At 40.4% G+C, this 13317-nt stretch overlaps 1 protein-coding gene across 3 annotated transcripts in view; it reads right to left on the bottom strand.

Moving 5' to 3' along the window:
- Positions 1-13317, bottom strand: part of LOC149849099 (NOL1/NOP2/sun family protein / antitermination NusB domain-containing protein) — a 158562-nt gene that overhangs the window by 116477 nt on the left and 28768 nt on the right. For 2 of the 3 annotated variants that reach the window (XM_089998488.1, XM_089998489.1), the window contains exons 7-9: positions 6721-6812; positions 6568-6628; positions 1375-1434 (exon numbers count right to left, since the gene is read on the bottom strand). In XM_089998488.1, the coding sequence (XP_089854614.1) occupies positions 1375-1434; positions 6568-6628; positions 6721-6812 (213 nt within the window). The remainder of the gene's footprint in view (positions 1-1374; positions 1435-6567; positions 6629-6720; positions 6813-13317) is intronic. The other variant, XM_089998492.1, reaches the window with a different exon arrangement.

The following is a 13317-nucleotide window of genomic DNA, read 5'->3' as shown; positions in this document are numbered from 1 at the left end:
ATTTTAATAGTTTTAACACATGTCACATTATGATTGACACATAATAGTTTATTATTATTTTTGAGCCGATACAAAATGATTCTGTTGAGTATCGATATCGGTCGATAGAGCTGAATCAGCAGCCCAACCATTCAGGGCCGATACCGATATTGACAACATTGTCCCAGACTGCATTTCCCCTATTTTTTTTGTACCCTGTATTGCGCACCACCACCTCTGTTGACCGGCCGCCGAACAAACCGAACACCAGTGGGTGGTCACCCCTTTTCCATCTCCACCTTCTTTGCCTCTGACCGATTTTCCGCCTTTTATCCATTTTTCTTGTTTGAAGGTGGCCAACCACCCATCTGCCGTTGGTGGGCCACGGTGCGGTGTCTACCTAGCAGAAGACTGCCAGTGGCTGCTTTCCAGCAATGGCATCAACTGAGAGAGAGAGAGAGAGGCTATAACCCCCCTCTCCAAAAAAAAACCCGCATCCACCCTAGTGTTCAACAACATAACCTCTGTTGCTTAAGCTTCACCGACTGCTTCATCCACTATTGCGGCATCTTCCTCTTCCATACATTATGCTTAAAGTTTAAAATTTACTCATTTTAATTTAGCGGTTAAGTTCGTTTTATTAGAAACAATAGAAGGGGTTTCTTCTGCTGCAAGTTCTAGCAGATCTAAGCAACAAGATGATTATGAATAAAATATAGCATGTCACAAGGCAAAATTACACTTTTACGATGTGCTACGTTACTTTATATTTTGTTTATAATTATATTGTTGATTAATTTCATGCTAAATACAGTTTTGCTAGCAATTCATTGTATTTTTTTTTTTACTTTTTTTTATCTTTTTGGTACAGACTAAGCTGACTAATTCTATCGAGTCCTCGCCTAGGCCTTTTAGAGGTTTACCAACTAAGTGCCAACTAGTTCTTTTGACTACATAGCCAATAAATATTCTACTAGTACCCAGTACCTGTACCCATGTCTGACACAAGTACGAGGGTCTGGGTGGCATACCCATGTTACATAGCCAATCATTTCTTTGGCTTTAAAGAAAGCGTGCACTGGCTAAGGGATTATGTAAAAGACCTTCCCCTCGAATTTAAATGTTGAAACTATGCAAATAGAGATTCTAGAGGCACATACTGCAGTGAAGCATGAACATTTTGAACCACAAGAATCCTCACCCAAAAGCTTCGTACACATAGTGGTGCTCCATGTAAGTAGACAAGCTTTTGAAAGATTACGTGAAACTTCAGAAAAGCACAGCCTATGATGCCAACTAATGAGGGCAATAATGTAGACAGTGAAAGCTTAGAGGAAAAGTACACACAATAAACCAGTTGTCTATGAAAAGGGATTCAGACTTTGAAGTATATACCTGCATACCAGTTTTGAGGTAGACAAAGTCATCTGTATAAAGGGATGGTTCAGGATCCACCTGAAGGTCATAAATCAAAATGTGCTATTAGCAACAAATATCTTTTTCTCTAAAAGGACAACTAAAACAGGACACGAATATTCTGAATCTGTTTAATAGTCAACAGACATGACACTAAATATTACTTGCACTTCAAATCATCAAATGACCAAATTAAGGAAGCACATCTAGGTTTGAGCCTACCTTACACAAATTAAATTACTATCAGTTGTTATTTTGCACAAACTTATCTGCTATGTTCCTTTTAACTAGGTAATACTAAAACTTTATGCAGAGCTACCGGAAGCTTCTTAGATAGGTGGGAATCTTGCTTCCCGGAAACTCGCTTCGGAAGCGCGATACTCCTCGCTTCCAAAACTTGATGAGAACCTCGATTCCCTCACGCTTCTCCTATGCTTTCCACACGCTTCATCTATTCTTCTTATATGTTCTCTTACTCAACTTTTCTTGTTTTTTATGTGTTTTCTCACTCTTCACACTCACTTGCATGTGCTTTCTCTAAATTGATAGTCATCATTTTTAGATTCTGTTAAAAATTTAATTCTTACACTAAAAAAACATGAAATTTAATATTTGTCACTTTTATAATTATTTTAATTTTTTATTTGTGTTTCATTTTGATTCTCATTCAATTCTTATATTTCTTTTTTTTATTCCTCGTTTTCCACTTCCTATACATTTTAAAATGCATCGCTTCTCACTTCCGCTTTCCATATCGTTTTCTGCTTCTGCTTCTGCTTCCTAGTCTGGCAACCTTGGCTAAGACCTATTCATATTCCAGCAACAGAAGAATATTTAGCAAGAAAAGGAGAGATATGAAGATAGAGTGAACAATCACCTCTTGTAAACCCTAGGATTTTCAAAAAAAAAAGGGCGTCAGACCCGGGTCGGGTCGGGACCCGACCTGGACCCGAACTAGATACCCCCCATGCTTTTATAAAGCAACAGAGGGGTTAGGGTTTTCTCATTCGAGAAAGCCTCGCCACCTCATCCGCCTGCCCAGGTCTCTCCTCCCGTCTGACCTCCATCCGATGGCTCACCGGAGCGCCGACCGACAGCCCCCTGTGCTCGTCCTTCTCCCTCTCTCTATTACCCTCGCTCCCCCTCCCTCTGTGTTCTCCCTTCTTCCCTCTGCCACTCGCCTTCTCTCTTCGCACGACTGACCTCTGGTTCGCCGGCAACCCTCGTCGGAAGAGCCCCCAATGTCGGCAAGCCTTCCGTCCCTCTTCCTCTCTCTCTGTTACCTCTCTCGCTCTCTTGCTCATGTTCCGACCACCTAACGTCGGGACTGTCGCCGTCGACGACCACCCGACGCCTTCTCTCAGGTAACCTCTTCTTCTTCTTCATCCTTGTCTTCTTCGTCTCCTTCTTTTCTTTTTTCGGCAGGCTGGCAGGGGCGATGCCCCCTGCCACCTGTGTTCGATTGATTGGCAGGGGCTTTTGCCCCTGCCTCTTGTTTTATGGCAGGCCGGTAGGGGCGACGCACCTTACCGCTTGTGCTTGATCGATCGGCAAGGGCTTTTTGAGCCTGCCTCTTGTTTTCTGACAGGTCGGCAAGGACATTGTCCCCTGCCGCCTGTGTATAGACCTCTTGGTCTTTCGGCCAGCAGGGGCGAAGCCCCCTGCCTCCCTTTTTGCCCTCGTCAGGCAGAGGCTTCGCCCCTGGCTCCGTGCCTTCTTAGCAGACAAGATAGAGGTCTGGCCTCCCTCTCTGCTTCTTCTCCCTGAGATCAGCAGGCAGGGCAAAGCTCTGCCTCCCCGCACCTAGTCAGGCAGGGGATTCGCCCCTGCCATCCTATTTCTCTGGCATATGGGTAGGGGTGACGCCCTTGCAGCCTTCTCAGTCGCCTGCAGGCAAGGGCTTTGCATTTGTCCCTCTTTTTTTTCACGGCAGACAAGGGTGTGCCCCCCTGTCTCTGCACTCCCCCCCCCGTCTTCGGACCTCGTGAGGCAAGGGCTTCGCCCCTGCCTCCTCTTAGTTGCTCAGGAAAGGGCGAGGCCCCTGCCGTTTGGACCCTCAAACAGGCATGGATGTTGCCCTGCCTCTCTGTGCTTGTCAGGCAAGGGCAAAGCCCCTACCATCATCTTGGTCACGCTGGTTGGGGCAAGGCCCCTCTTGCCCCTGCCCCTCTCATTCTTCCTGCAGGCAGGGGCGATGCCCCTGCCACCCTTATTTTTCCGGTAGAGGCCTCACCCCTGCTGCTTTTTCTGCAGCAGTTCGACAGGGACGTGTCCCTTGCCCCTGCTCCTTTCGACAGGACAGGCAACGGGCAGGGACACAGCCCTTGCCCCTGGCCCTTCCCTTCCTTTTTAAATTAGCAAACGCCCCTGCCCCTTGTTCTTTTATTTTACTTTTTGCGTACTAATATGTTGTACCTTTGCAGATTGCGCAACGGAGCATGCTCGTGCCTCGTGGCCCGAGCCCATCCTCACTTACGCTCACAAGCGTACGCAGAACTGCAACCCCCCAAGGTAGGGGCAAGTTGCGCGAAAGGACTATGAACGAACAAAATGCTAAAACAAATGCAAGATAATTAAATATTGGAAAAGCAAAGGATGAATATATATATATATATATGTATACGTATGTTTTTAACTCAAGGACGTGGTTTCATGATCCTTGTCCAATTTGCTTTTTCCGCATTTACTTTCTGTTGCCGCCGCGCTCTATGTGCCCAGGCTTACTTTTCTTGCATTTATTTTTTGTTGTCGACGCGCTTTATGTGCTCAGGCTTACTTTTCTTGCACTTGCTTTCTGTTGTCACTGCGCTTTATGTGCCCAGGCTTACTTTCTGTATTTACTTTTTGCACTTACTTTCTGTCTTTACGTTTCTGCTTTTACTTTATGTCGCCGCCATGCTTGATGTGCACAGGCTTATTTTATGCATTTACTTTCGTTTTTACCTTGTGCATTTACTTTACTGTTGTCGCACTTTAGGTGCCCAAGCTTTGCTATCGTCTTTATCTGCTATTAGTTCTGAGCCTTGCATGACACTTCGGTGATAAAGACTAAGCATGAACTTACATTATGCAAATCTCTGATTTGGGTTATTTTTAAAAAACCATGCCTATCATCGTAGTCGTGCCCTTAAACAGGGGTGGTATGTTGCATTACGATGAGTAGCATGAAATGTCAAGGAAACCTCGAAGCGTGCAATAAGCATATTTGTTGAAACACATAAAATGATGAGTATGTTCCTTTAAAGGCAAGATGCTCGAGTGGGTCTAATAGACCAGAGCATGTACAACAGGGTGGTGGTTAAGAAACTCTCGTTGTGCCCATTCGCCACGGTTCATCAAGAGAGATGATGGATGGTACAAAAACTTTGATTGACAGGTCATTAACGAGCACCACACGGGCAAATGACTCGGCTTCCCCAGTCATAGGAGTTAGGAGAAAGGGACTACCATAATTATCTTAAGTGGTAGTTTTCAGGCACTTCTGCAGAAGTTGGATGCATCCTTTAAACGAGTGGCCTATAGAGAATCCTCTCTTGGTCACTAACTGTCCCCTTAGGAGCGGACTCAGTCAGCTATCCGGGTTATCAAAAATACATGGCATAATAAACCCCAAGATCAGTCTCGGTTGTTTCTACGTTTTGCGTTTGTGCGTACCGACAGTCCAACTATTATCGAAACTAAAGACATCATGTTCGCATTACTGAATGTTGTGCACTTTTAAGTTTCATGAACTGCTTACTATGTTGGCTCATATCTTGAGTTGGTTATATGCTTTAGTTAATTGTTCTGCATGTGAAATTAATTGTACATAAATTACTTGCATGTGTAGTTAATTATTCTTGCTATGACTACTAAGTTCAACTGCTTATTACGCTTTAGCTTTTGTTCCTGATTGTCTTATTTTTGCGCACCTACCAGTTTTTCACGAAACTGACCTATTTTATAGGATCGGTGTAATGAAGTGCCAAATGAGTGAGGCGATATCTCCAAGAGCAAGCACGAAAGCACGCACATATACAAGAAGACACAAATGGGCAAGATTGCAACAAACCACAAAAGTGGTAAAACACACAAAATAAGGTGAAAAAATATATTCCACTCACATAAGGCTTCACAAGAAGCTTAAAGAATACATGGGGCCAAGCCCCTTATTTATACACACTAAGGGACCCAAGGAGGGGCTCCCATACAGTCGTTGGAGCCCCTCCAACGGTCATAAAGAGGGGTCCAACGACTTTATGTGGACCCCTCTCAACCAATAAAGAAAGAAAAGAAAAAAGGAAAAAGAAGAAAAGGGAAAAAGGGCATATCCTTTAGGATATGCGTGTATAATGTAAAAAGACTAATTTGCCCCTATAGGGTATTACAAAAGAAATATATATATATATATATATATATATATATATATATATATATTTATATATTTATATATATAGATAGACACATAAACATATATATGTAATACATATATGTGTATGTGTCATAATCTATATATATAGATATATATATGTATAACATATTTTAACAAACAAGTGACAAGTAGGTTTTCTTCAGACAGTTGATGGCGGGATGCGAGATGGCCTGAGACTTCAATCTCCTGCTCGCAATTTTGAGCCCTAGTTACCTGTTTTGGTTTGGAGTTTAGCATAAGGGGAAACCCTAACTTTTGTACAATGGATAGTTTTTATAGTAAATATATTGGATCGCTGATTTTCTTGCAAAAATGTTTTTGATAATGATGGTTTGATGATGAAAATTTTACGATAACCTGCCCAAAGTTGTCAACTTGTTTTGCTTTTCAAAAAAAATTTGTTTTCGCTGATAAAACTCTGAAAAATGAAAGGTTTTCTAAAGTATTTTTAAAAGTTTACAAGTCTGAAATTTTGGGGCATTACACCTCTCGTGTATTAGAACACCATAGTAACAAAAAGAACAAAAACTCAAGCATGATGCATTCTAAAATAAAAAACATGAAATTCCAGCTCAAAGCAGATTTGTTTCTGCCCCTTTTACATAAAAAAAGTTGGATTTTCTAGTTATAAGAGAAACAATTAAAAAAAATTAAAGGATAATTTGGATAAGCTTTCATATTATGTCATACTCAGTATAATTAAAGAAAAAAGCAGGTTATTCATCAATAGGGTTAACAGCAGGGTGACAAAGAAATTGAACCTTCAATTCCTTGAGTTGTGTGGTTAGATCAGCTCTTGTAATGCCTTTTGCACGGTTTGCCCTGTCATTTAATTTGATGGCTGTACATAAGCACTAAATATAAATATGTCTAGCATCATTAGACTGCCTGCTGGAAGTCACATCTAAACAAACCTGAGGCAGAAACATGGATCACTGTTATTCCACTTCATTAGCCTCACAGTATCTTCTTGCCCAAGATGTTTCATCCAACGCCTTACCATCCACTGGTTAATAAAAATGCATATTAATGGATCATAATAGAATAAATTAATAGAAAAAACTTCTAATGCTAAAAATATGATGTTTCATTAAAATATGTTGATCTTATAAAAACTGAGGTACAAGGAAAAAATTAATAATAAGTTTTAGGATACACTATCCAACATTATGGCATCTCAACTGCAAAATGTACCAAGCATCAGTGTAATATATCGAAGCCTCAATCATTTCTGCTGTATTATATTAACAAAATGAAGCATGGACAAATCATTTTTCATATTTCATCTCCCTTTCTCTCATACCCAATATCTATTATATTAGACTTGGGGGTGGACATTGGATCCGGTACCGGATGGGGCCAGATACCCAACCCGCTATATACTAAGGTAGGGTAGGAAATTAAGGCCCCTGGGCTGATTAATCTCAGGTCGATCCCAATCCAGCTAGCTGTTGGGTTGATTTAGATGGGCTTCATCAAGCCTTAATACTGTCAGAATTTTCAGTGTACCAGCCCACGTCTTCACTATCTGCAGAAAGAGGGGATGACAGGAGGCAAAAGGGGCTGCGCAGAAAAGGTCATCTCTTGACCTAGAGACTTTGTTAATATACAGTGACTCACAATTACAATGGACGATAATGTCCCTGATAATAAATACAAACTACACAAAAAGTGCACATGTGCAAAATAGAAATACTAACATGTGATATGGATAAATACTAAAACACGTGATATGGATTTGGACCAGGCGTAGATCCATAACCAAATCACGTCTTCTTTAACAGCCTCCCTCAAGTTGTGCATGATCACAAATCATGGACAACTTGCCCTTTAAGAACCAAAAATTATATTTGGTCAGCCCTTTTGTAAACATATCGGCCACTTGATCTTCAGTGCGAACATAATATGGCTCTATTTCTTTCTCTTCAACCTTTTGCCTGGCAAAATGTTGATCTATTTCGATATGTTTAGTGCGACTATGATGAATGGGATTAAAGAAAATATTTATCGCACTTTGATTGTCACACAATAATAACGATTTTGAAATAGATTCTCCCAATTCTATTAGCAAGTGTCTAACCCACGTAGCTTCTTTGGCCGCTGCCATGGAACGATATTCAGCCTCAGTGCTAGATCTGGCAACAACTTTCTGTTTTCTACTACTTCAAGATACAATGTTGTTGCCAAGAAATATATAATAGCCTGAAATTGACCTTCTCTCATCTAGATCTCCTGCCCAGTCTGCATCTGTATAGATAAAAATTTTATGAGCCTTATTATCTATAAGATTCCTCTTGTAAACAAGTTCATCGCCCACCGTACCCTTTAAGTATCTCAATATTCGTTTAACTGCATCCATGTGCCCAGTTCGAGGTTCATGCATAAATTGAGACACTTGATTTACAGAATAGACAATGTCAGGTCTAGTGAAGGTAAGATACTGAAGCATTCTGACTATACTTCGGTATCTGGTGGGATCATCATATAAGTCTCTATCGTGAGAACTTAACTTTTGCTGTAAAACGCTCGGAGTAGCTAAAGGCTTGCAATCTTTCATTCTGGTTCTACTTAACAAGTCAAGAGTATATTTATGTTGTGGCAGGGTCAACACATTGTCTTTCCTGTCAACTTCTATTCTAAGAAAATATCTCAGTTCACCAAGATCCTTCATTTTAAAATTTTGACTTAAGAATTCCTTGACTTTTTGGATATGACTGCAAGAGTTACCCGTGATAATTATGTCATCTACATAAATCAATAAGAATGTGATTGTATGCTCGTCCTTGAAGATAAAGAGTGAGTGATCAAGAGTGCATCTGCAGAAACCAAGATTTTGAACCTTGAGAGAAAAACTATCAAACCAAGACCGTGATGATTGCTTTAAACAATAAAGAGCTCTCTTCAATTTGCAGACATACGCCTTAGGATCCCCTTCCGCATATCAAGGTGGTTGTTTCATATAAACTTCTTCTTTAAGAGCCCCATGAAGGAAAGCATTCTTCACATCCATCTGGCTCAATATCCACTGGTGATAAACAGCTAGAGATAATATGATACGAATTATCCCCATCTTAACTACAGAACTAAAAGTCTCATCATAATCATGGCCATATTCTTAAGTGAAGCCACGTGCAACAAGTCTTGCTTTGTGTTGTTCAATGCTTCCATCAGGTTTATACTTGATCTTATAAACTCACTTAGACCCTACGATATTTCTATCATTGAGTCTGGAAACAACGTCCCATGTTTGACATTCGTGTAACGCTTCTATTTCTTCATTCATAGCCTCTATCCACTTATGTGACTTGACTGCCTAATAGAAGGTAGTAGGTTCATCTTGTTGTTCGACCTGTGACAGAAATAACTGAAAATCCAGAGTGAAGTTATCATAACTAACCCATCTCTGAATTGGATGTCGAATTCTTTCAGATTTTCTAACAAAAGAATGATTTTCAGGTTCATCAAGAGTCACATCAGTAATGATGGGAGTAGTTTTTGTTTCTCTTCTCGTATAGACTGGTCCTGAAAACTTCTCAATCTCCTTGGGCGGCAAGTTTTCAATCTCAATTTGAGTTGTGCAAGAGGTTTCATCCGGTACAATAAAAAGCATGGGAGCAACATTGCAGTCAGATGAACACTCTCCATTGGTGTTAGCAAACAACTCGACATTTAACCATAGAGAATAAACTTCAACACTATGACGTGTATTTTGTAAAGGATGTCCATCTTCAAAATTCTGCTCATCGAAAACCATATTTCTAGAGATCTTAATACGCTTGGTTAGAGGCTCGTAGCAGCGATATCCCTTATAATCGTCTGCATATCCCACAAATCTGCACTTAGAGGCTTTATCCTGAAACTTATTTCTTAATGATTTGTCAATGTGCACATAACAAACACAGCCAAAAATTCGTAAATTATCATAATCTGGATGCTGCCCAAAAAGAGCATAATAAGGTGATTTGTTTGCTAAAATGACCATCGGCAACCGATTTATAATATAAACCGCCGAGTGAAAAGCTTTTGTCCATAACTCAATAGGAATATGACCATCATGCAACATGCTCATAGCACTCTCAACAACATGGCGGTGTTTCCGTTCAGCCACACCATTTTGTTGCGGTGTGTGTGAGCAGGAAACTCTGCGACTTATACCATTGTTTTGAAGAAAGGCAATAAAGTCATTTGAAGTGTATTCACCACCCCCATCACACTGAAAATTCATAATATTTGACGAAAAATGAGTTTTGACAAAGGCATGAAACATTCTAAACAATTTAGGGACTTCAGATTTATGTTTCATGAAATATATCCAGGTATAACGAGAATAACTATCAATGAAAACAATATAGTATCGACTACCGAAAAAGGAACAAGTAGGTGTAGGACCCCATACATCAGAGTAGATAATCTCAAAAGTTCTTGAAGCTCTTTTATTAATTGAATTGAAAGAAAGAACATGACTCTTGCACAATTGACAACTTGTACATTGCTCATTGCCAAAAGTAGGACTCAAACTAGATGAGATAAGATTATTTCTTACAAGCTTTTCAATAAAAGAGAAACTACAGTGACCAAGTCGACTATGCCAAACATTTGACTTATTACTTTTAGACAGACTAAGAAGACATTTAGAAGAGGATTCATTGGACTTCAATGAAGGCTTCAAGACGACAGGAGCAAAAACACGAACAAAAGGATCTTCCTTGAAGATGTACATATTTCCTCGTCGCTCCCCTTTAACGAACGTCTCCCTCATTTAAAGGTCATTGACATACACAGAAGATGGAGTAAATTCGATAGAAGAATGTGTATCATCAACAAGTTTGGAGACAGAAATAATGTTCTTTTTTATATTAGGAACATGTAGAACATTGGACAGCTTTATGGATGAATTTAAGAAGGGTATTATGACATTCCCAGTGTGAGAAATGGAATGATGAGTTTCATCTCTAATGACAATACTACCATTATCGAAATAAGGAGATAAGTTTGAGAGTTTACCTACATCTCCCGTGACATGGGTTGTAACGCCCCAAATTTCAAACTTGCGAACCTTTTCAGAAAAACATGCAAGAGACTAGAAATATCTCTTTCCTTCAGAGTTTGCTTATGAAATCAGCGGAAGATTTTTCTTTTGTTAAATCAGAAGGCAAGCTGACAACTTTGGGCACGTTAGCTAAAAGAACCAAAACTCACAAAATTATGGTATCCCAAGGAAAATCCGTTACAAACCCAAAGCATCCAGGACGCGAGCTAAGAGCAGGAAGAAGAAGTCTTGAAGCCATATTGTAATCGCGTCATCGCCCGTAGTGCACCTAATCATCACTTGTATCCATAGAATGGGTTAGTTTCACGAAAAACTAGTAGGTGCACAAGAGAGACTACAGGAAACTGAATTAAGTACATTTAATTCAGTATGTTGAGCAGTTTAAAGTAGATATGCAGTTAAACAGGTAAGCAATACAACAAGGTAAGCAGTGCAAACGGGTAAGTAGTGCAAACGCGTAAGTAGTGCAAACGAGTAAGAAGTGCAAACAGGTAAGTAGTGCAAAACGTAGCACAACGATTCATTTGATCGTAAGCTATGAACTACCACACAACAAGCTTGTTCTCGTTCCTAGAACGGGGTCTCTGCATCTAATCATTATCAGGACATCGTTTGTCGCTCTCACTACTTCTAACAAACGCTTTGTACTAAACAACCTTTATCTATTCCCATCTCTTAAGGACTTACGCGGCCAACTGTCACCTGTTATGACTCACTAAGGCATCATATTTTATCAGAAAAGCCCACCCTTCCGTAGAAGGTCCAAAATATGATCATGATCTAAAATCGCTAAATATTTGATTCTCACATCTGAGTCCTGCATGTAATCATGCTAAAACAGAAAGTCAAACTATAGATTTATAACTGGCTATCTCAAACAATCTCAGAAGATCATCACAGCTCACCATAACTTTTTATGGTAAGCAAAAACACAAGATCCACGTCTGATCGCTCGGTCCAGGAGATATACGACCTGACACGGAATTACCGCCCTAGAGGGTACACCTGGTCTTGGACCATACACTTCCTCACAGGAGTTCACCGTCTTTGCGGCTACCCATTCGTGGAGAGTATACATCTTCACAGCGAAACCTTTGGGAAGTCAGTCCCCAACAAATGTCATATCCAATGAAAATCATTGCGATACACGCATCAACGCAAAATGATCGCTCTCAAGGTCGATAGCCACTATTACAATCAACAAGATCAACGCCGGATTACCTGGTCTGAGAAATGTATAACCTCACAAGGAATTCTGCCCTAGATGGTATACCTGGTCTTAGACCATACACTTCCTCATAGGAGTTCACCGTCTTTGCGGCTACCCGTTCGTGGACAGTGTACATCCTTAAAGAGAATCTACCACTCTAGCCGGTTACCTGGTCTTGATCATACACGCCCTCGCAGATAATCCTTTGGAGATCAGGTCCTCAACAGATACCATACTCAATGATACATGCATCAATATAATTGACCGCTCTTGGGGTCAGTAGCCACCAATATGGGCACAAGCATGAATATCAGCAATATGTAGCGTATCACTGCACATGGTAAAACAAAACACGCGATCACCCGTTCCTCCAATAAGGCCCCATGAACCATGAACATATTAGCGCATACTTCCAACATTTCTTATTACGTGGCATATCAATCACATCACACAGAAACATATAATACTACGCATCGTGTTATTGCCACAAGGAACATTGCAATCATCAAATAGGACCTCAAAGCATGCGTAAACGATACATGAGAACAGGCAGATATGCAATCCAGTTGATTTTATAGGCGAAGAGTAACTAACTCTATCTAACAGCCAAACAAAACAACTGATTCAGACAAGTACTCATAACAATGCTCGCAAGACATACATTTACCATCAAATGGCTCAGTCCATCAGCAAGTAATTAAATTAATCGTAAGGCATAAATCATTGCATCACAAGCCATTCATAAGCAATCATACAGCAACAGTTATATCACAATATGTAAGAAGCTTATAAGACAAGCGGCCACATCAATCCTAGTTACCACAAGTTCGTAGATTACGAGTTGTATGCAATCACATCAATCATAAGCGAGGCAAGCCAACAAGTGCTACGCTACAATAAGCACCAAACAGTTCGACCAAGGGATAAAGCAAGTCACATGCTAATATGTAGCAACTGGCATAATGCTATTATTATAAGCATTTAACTAGTATGAGAAGCTAGATGTTACTTAGCAAAGAACTGCGTAAGCAGTTTAACAAACTAGAATAATGCCTCGACAGGCGGGTACAGCTCAACGAGTAGCATACTGAACTACCGAGCAAACAAGCAATCGACCAGTGTGAACAGACTTTATGTTTCGATATTACTGGCCTGCGGGTACGCGCAGGCAAAACGTAAAAACAACTGAGACTAGTTCGGGCGTCTGTTATTCTATGTATTTTCAATAACCCGAATAGCTAGTTGAGTCTG

Source organism: Nuphar pumila, chromosome 1 (genome assembly GCF_984573655.1).
Source record: "Nuphar pumila chromosome 1, dmNupPumi1.hap1.1, whole genome shotgun sequence".
Lineage (NCBI taxonomy): Eukaryota > Viridiplantae > Streptophyta > Magnoliopsida > Nymphaeales > Nymphaeaceae > Nuphar > Nuphar pumila.
The sequence above is the reverse complement of the archived record's forward strand: the minus strand, read 5'-3'. Positions and strand labels throughout refer to the sequence as shown.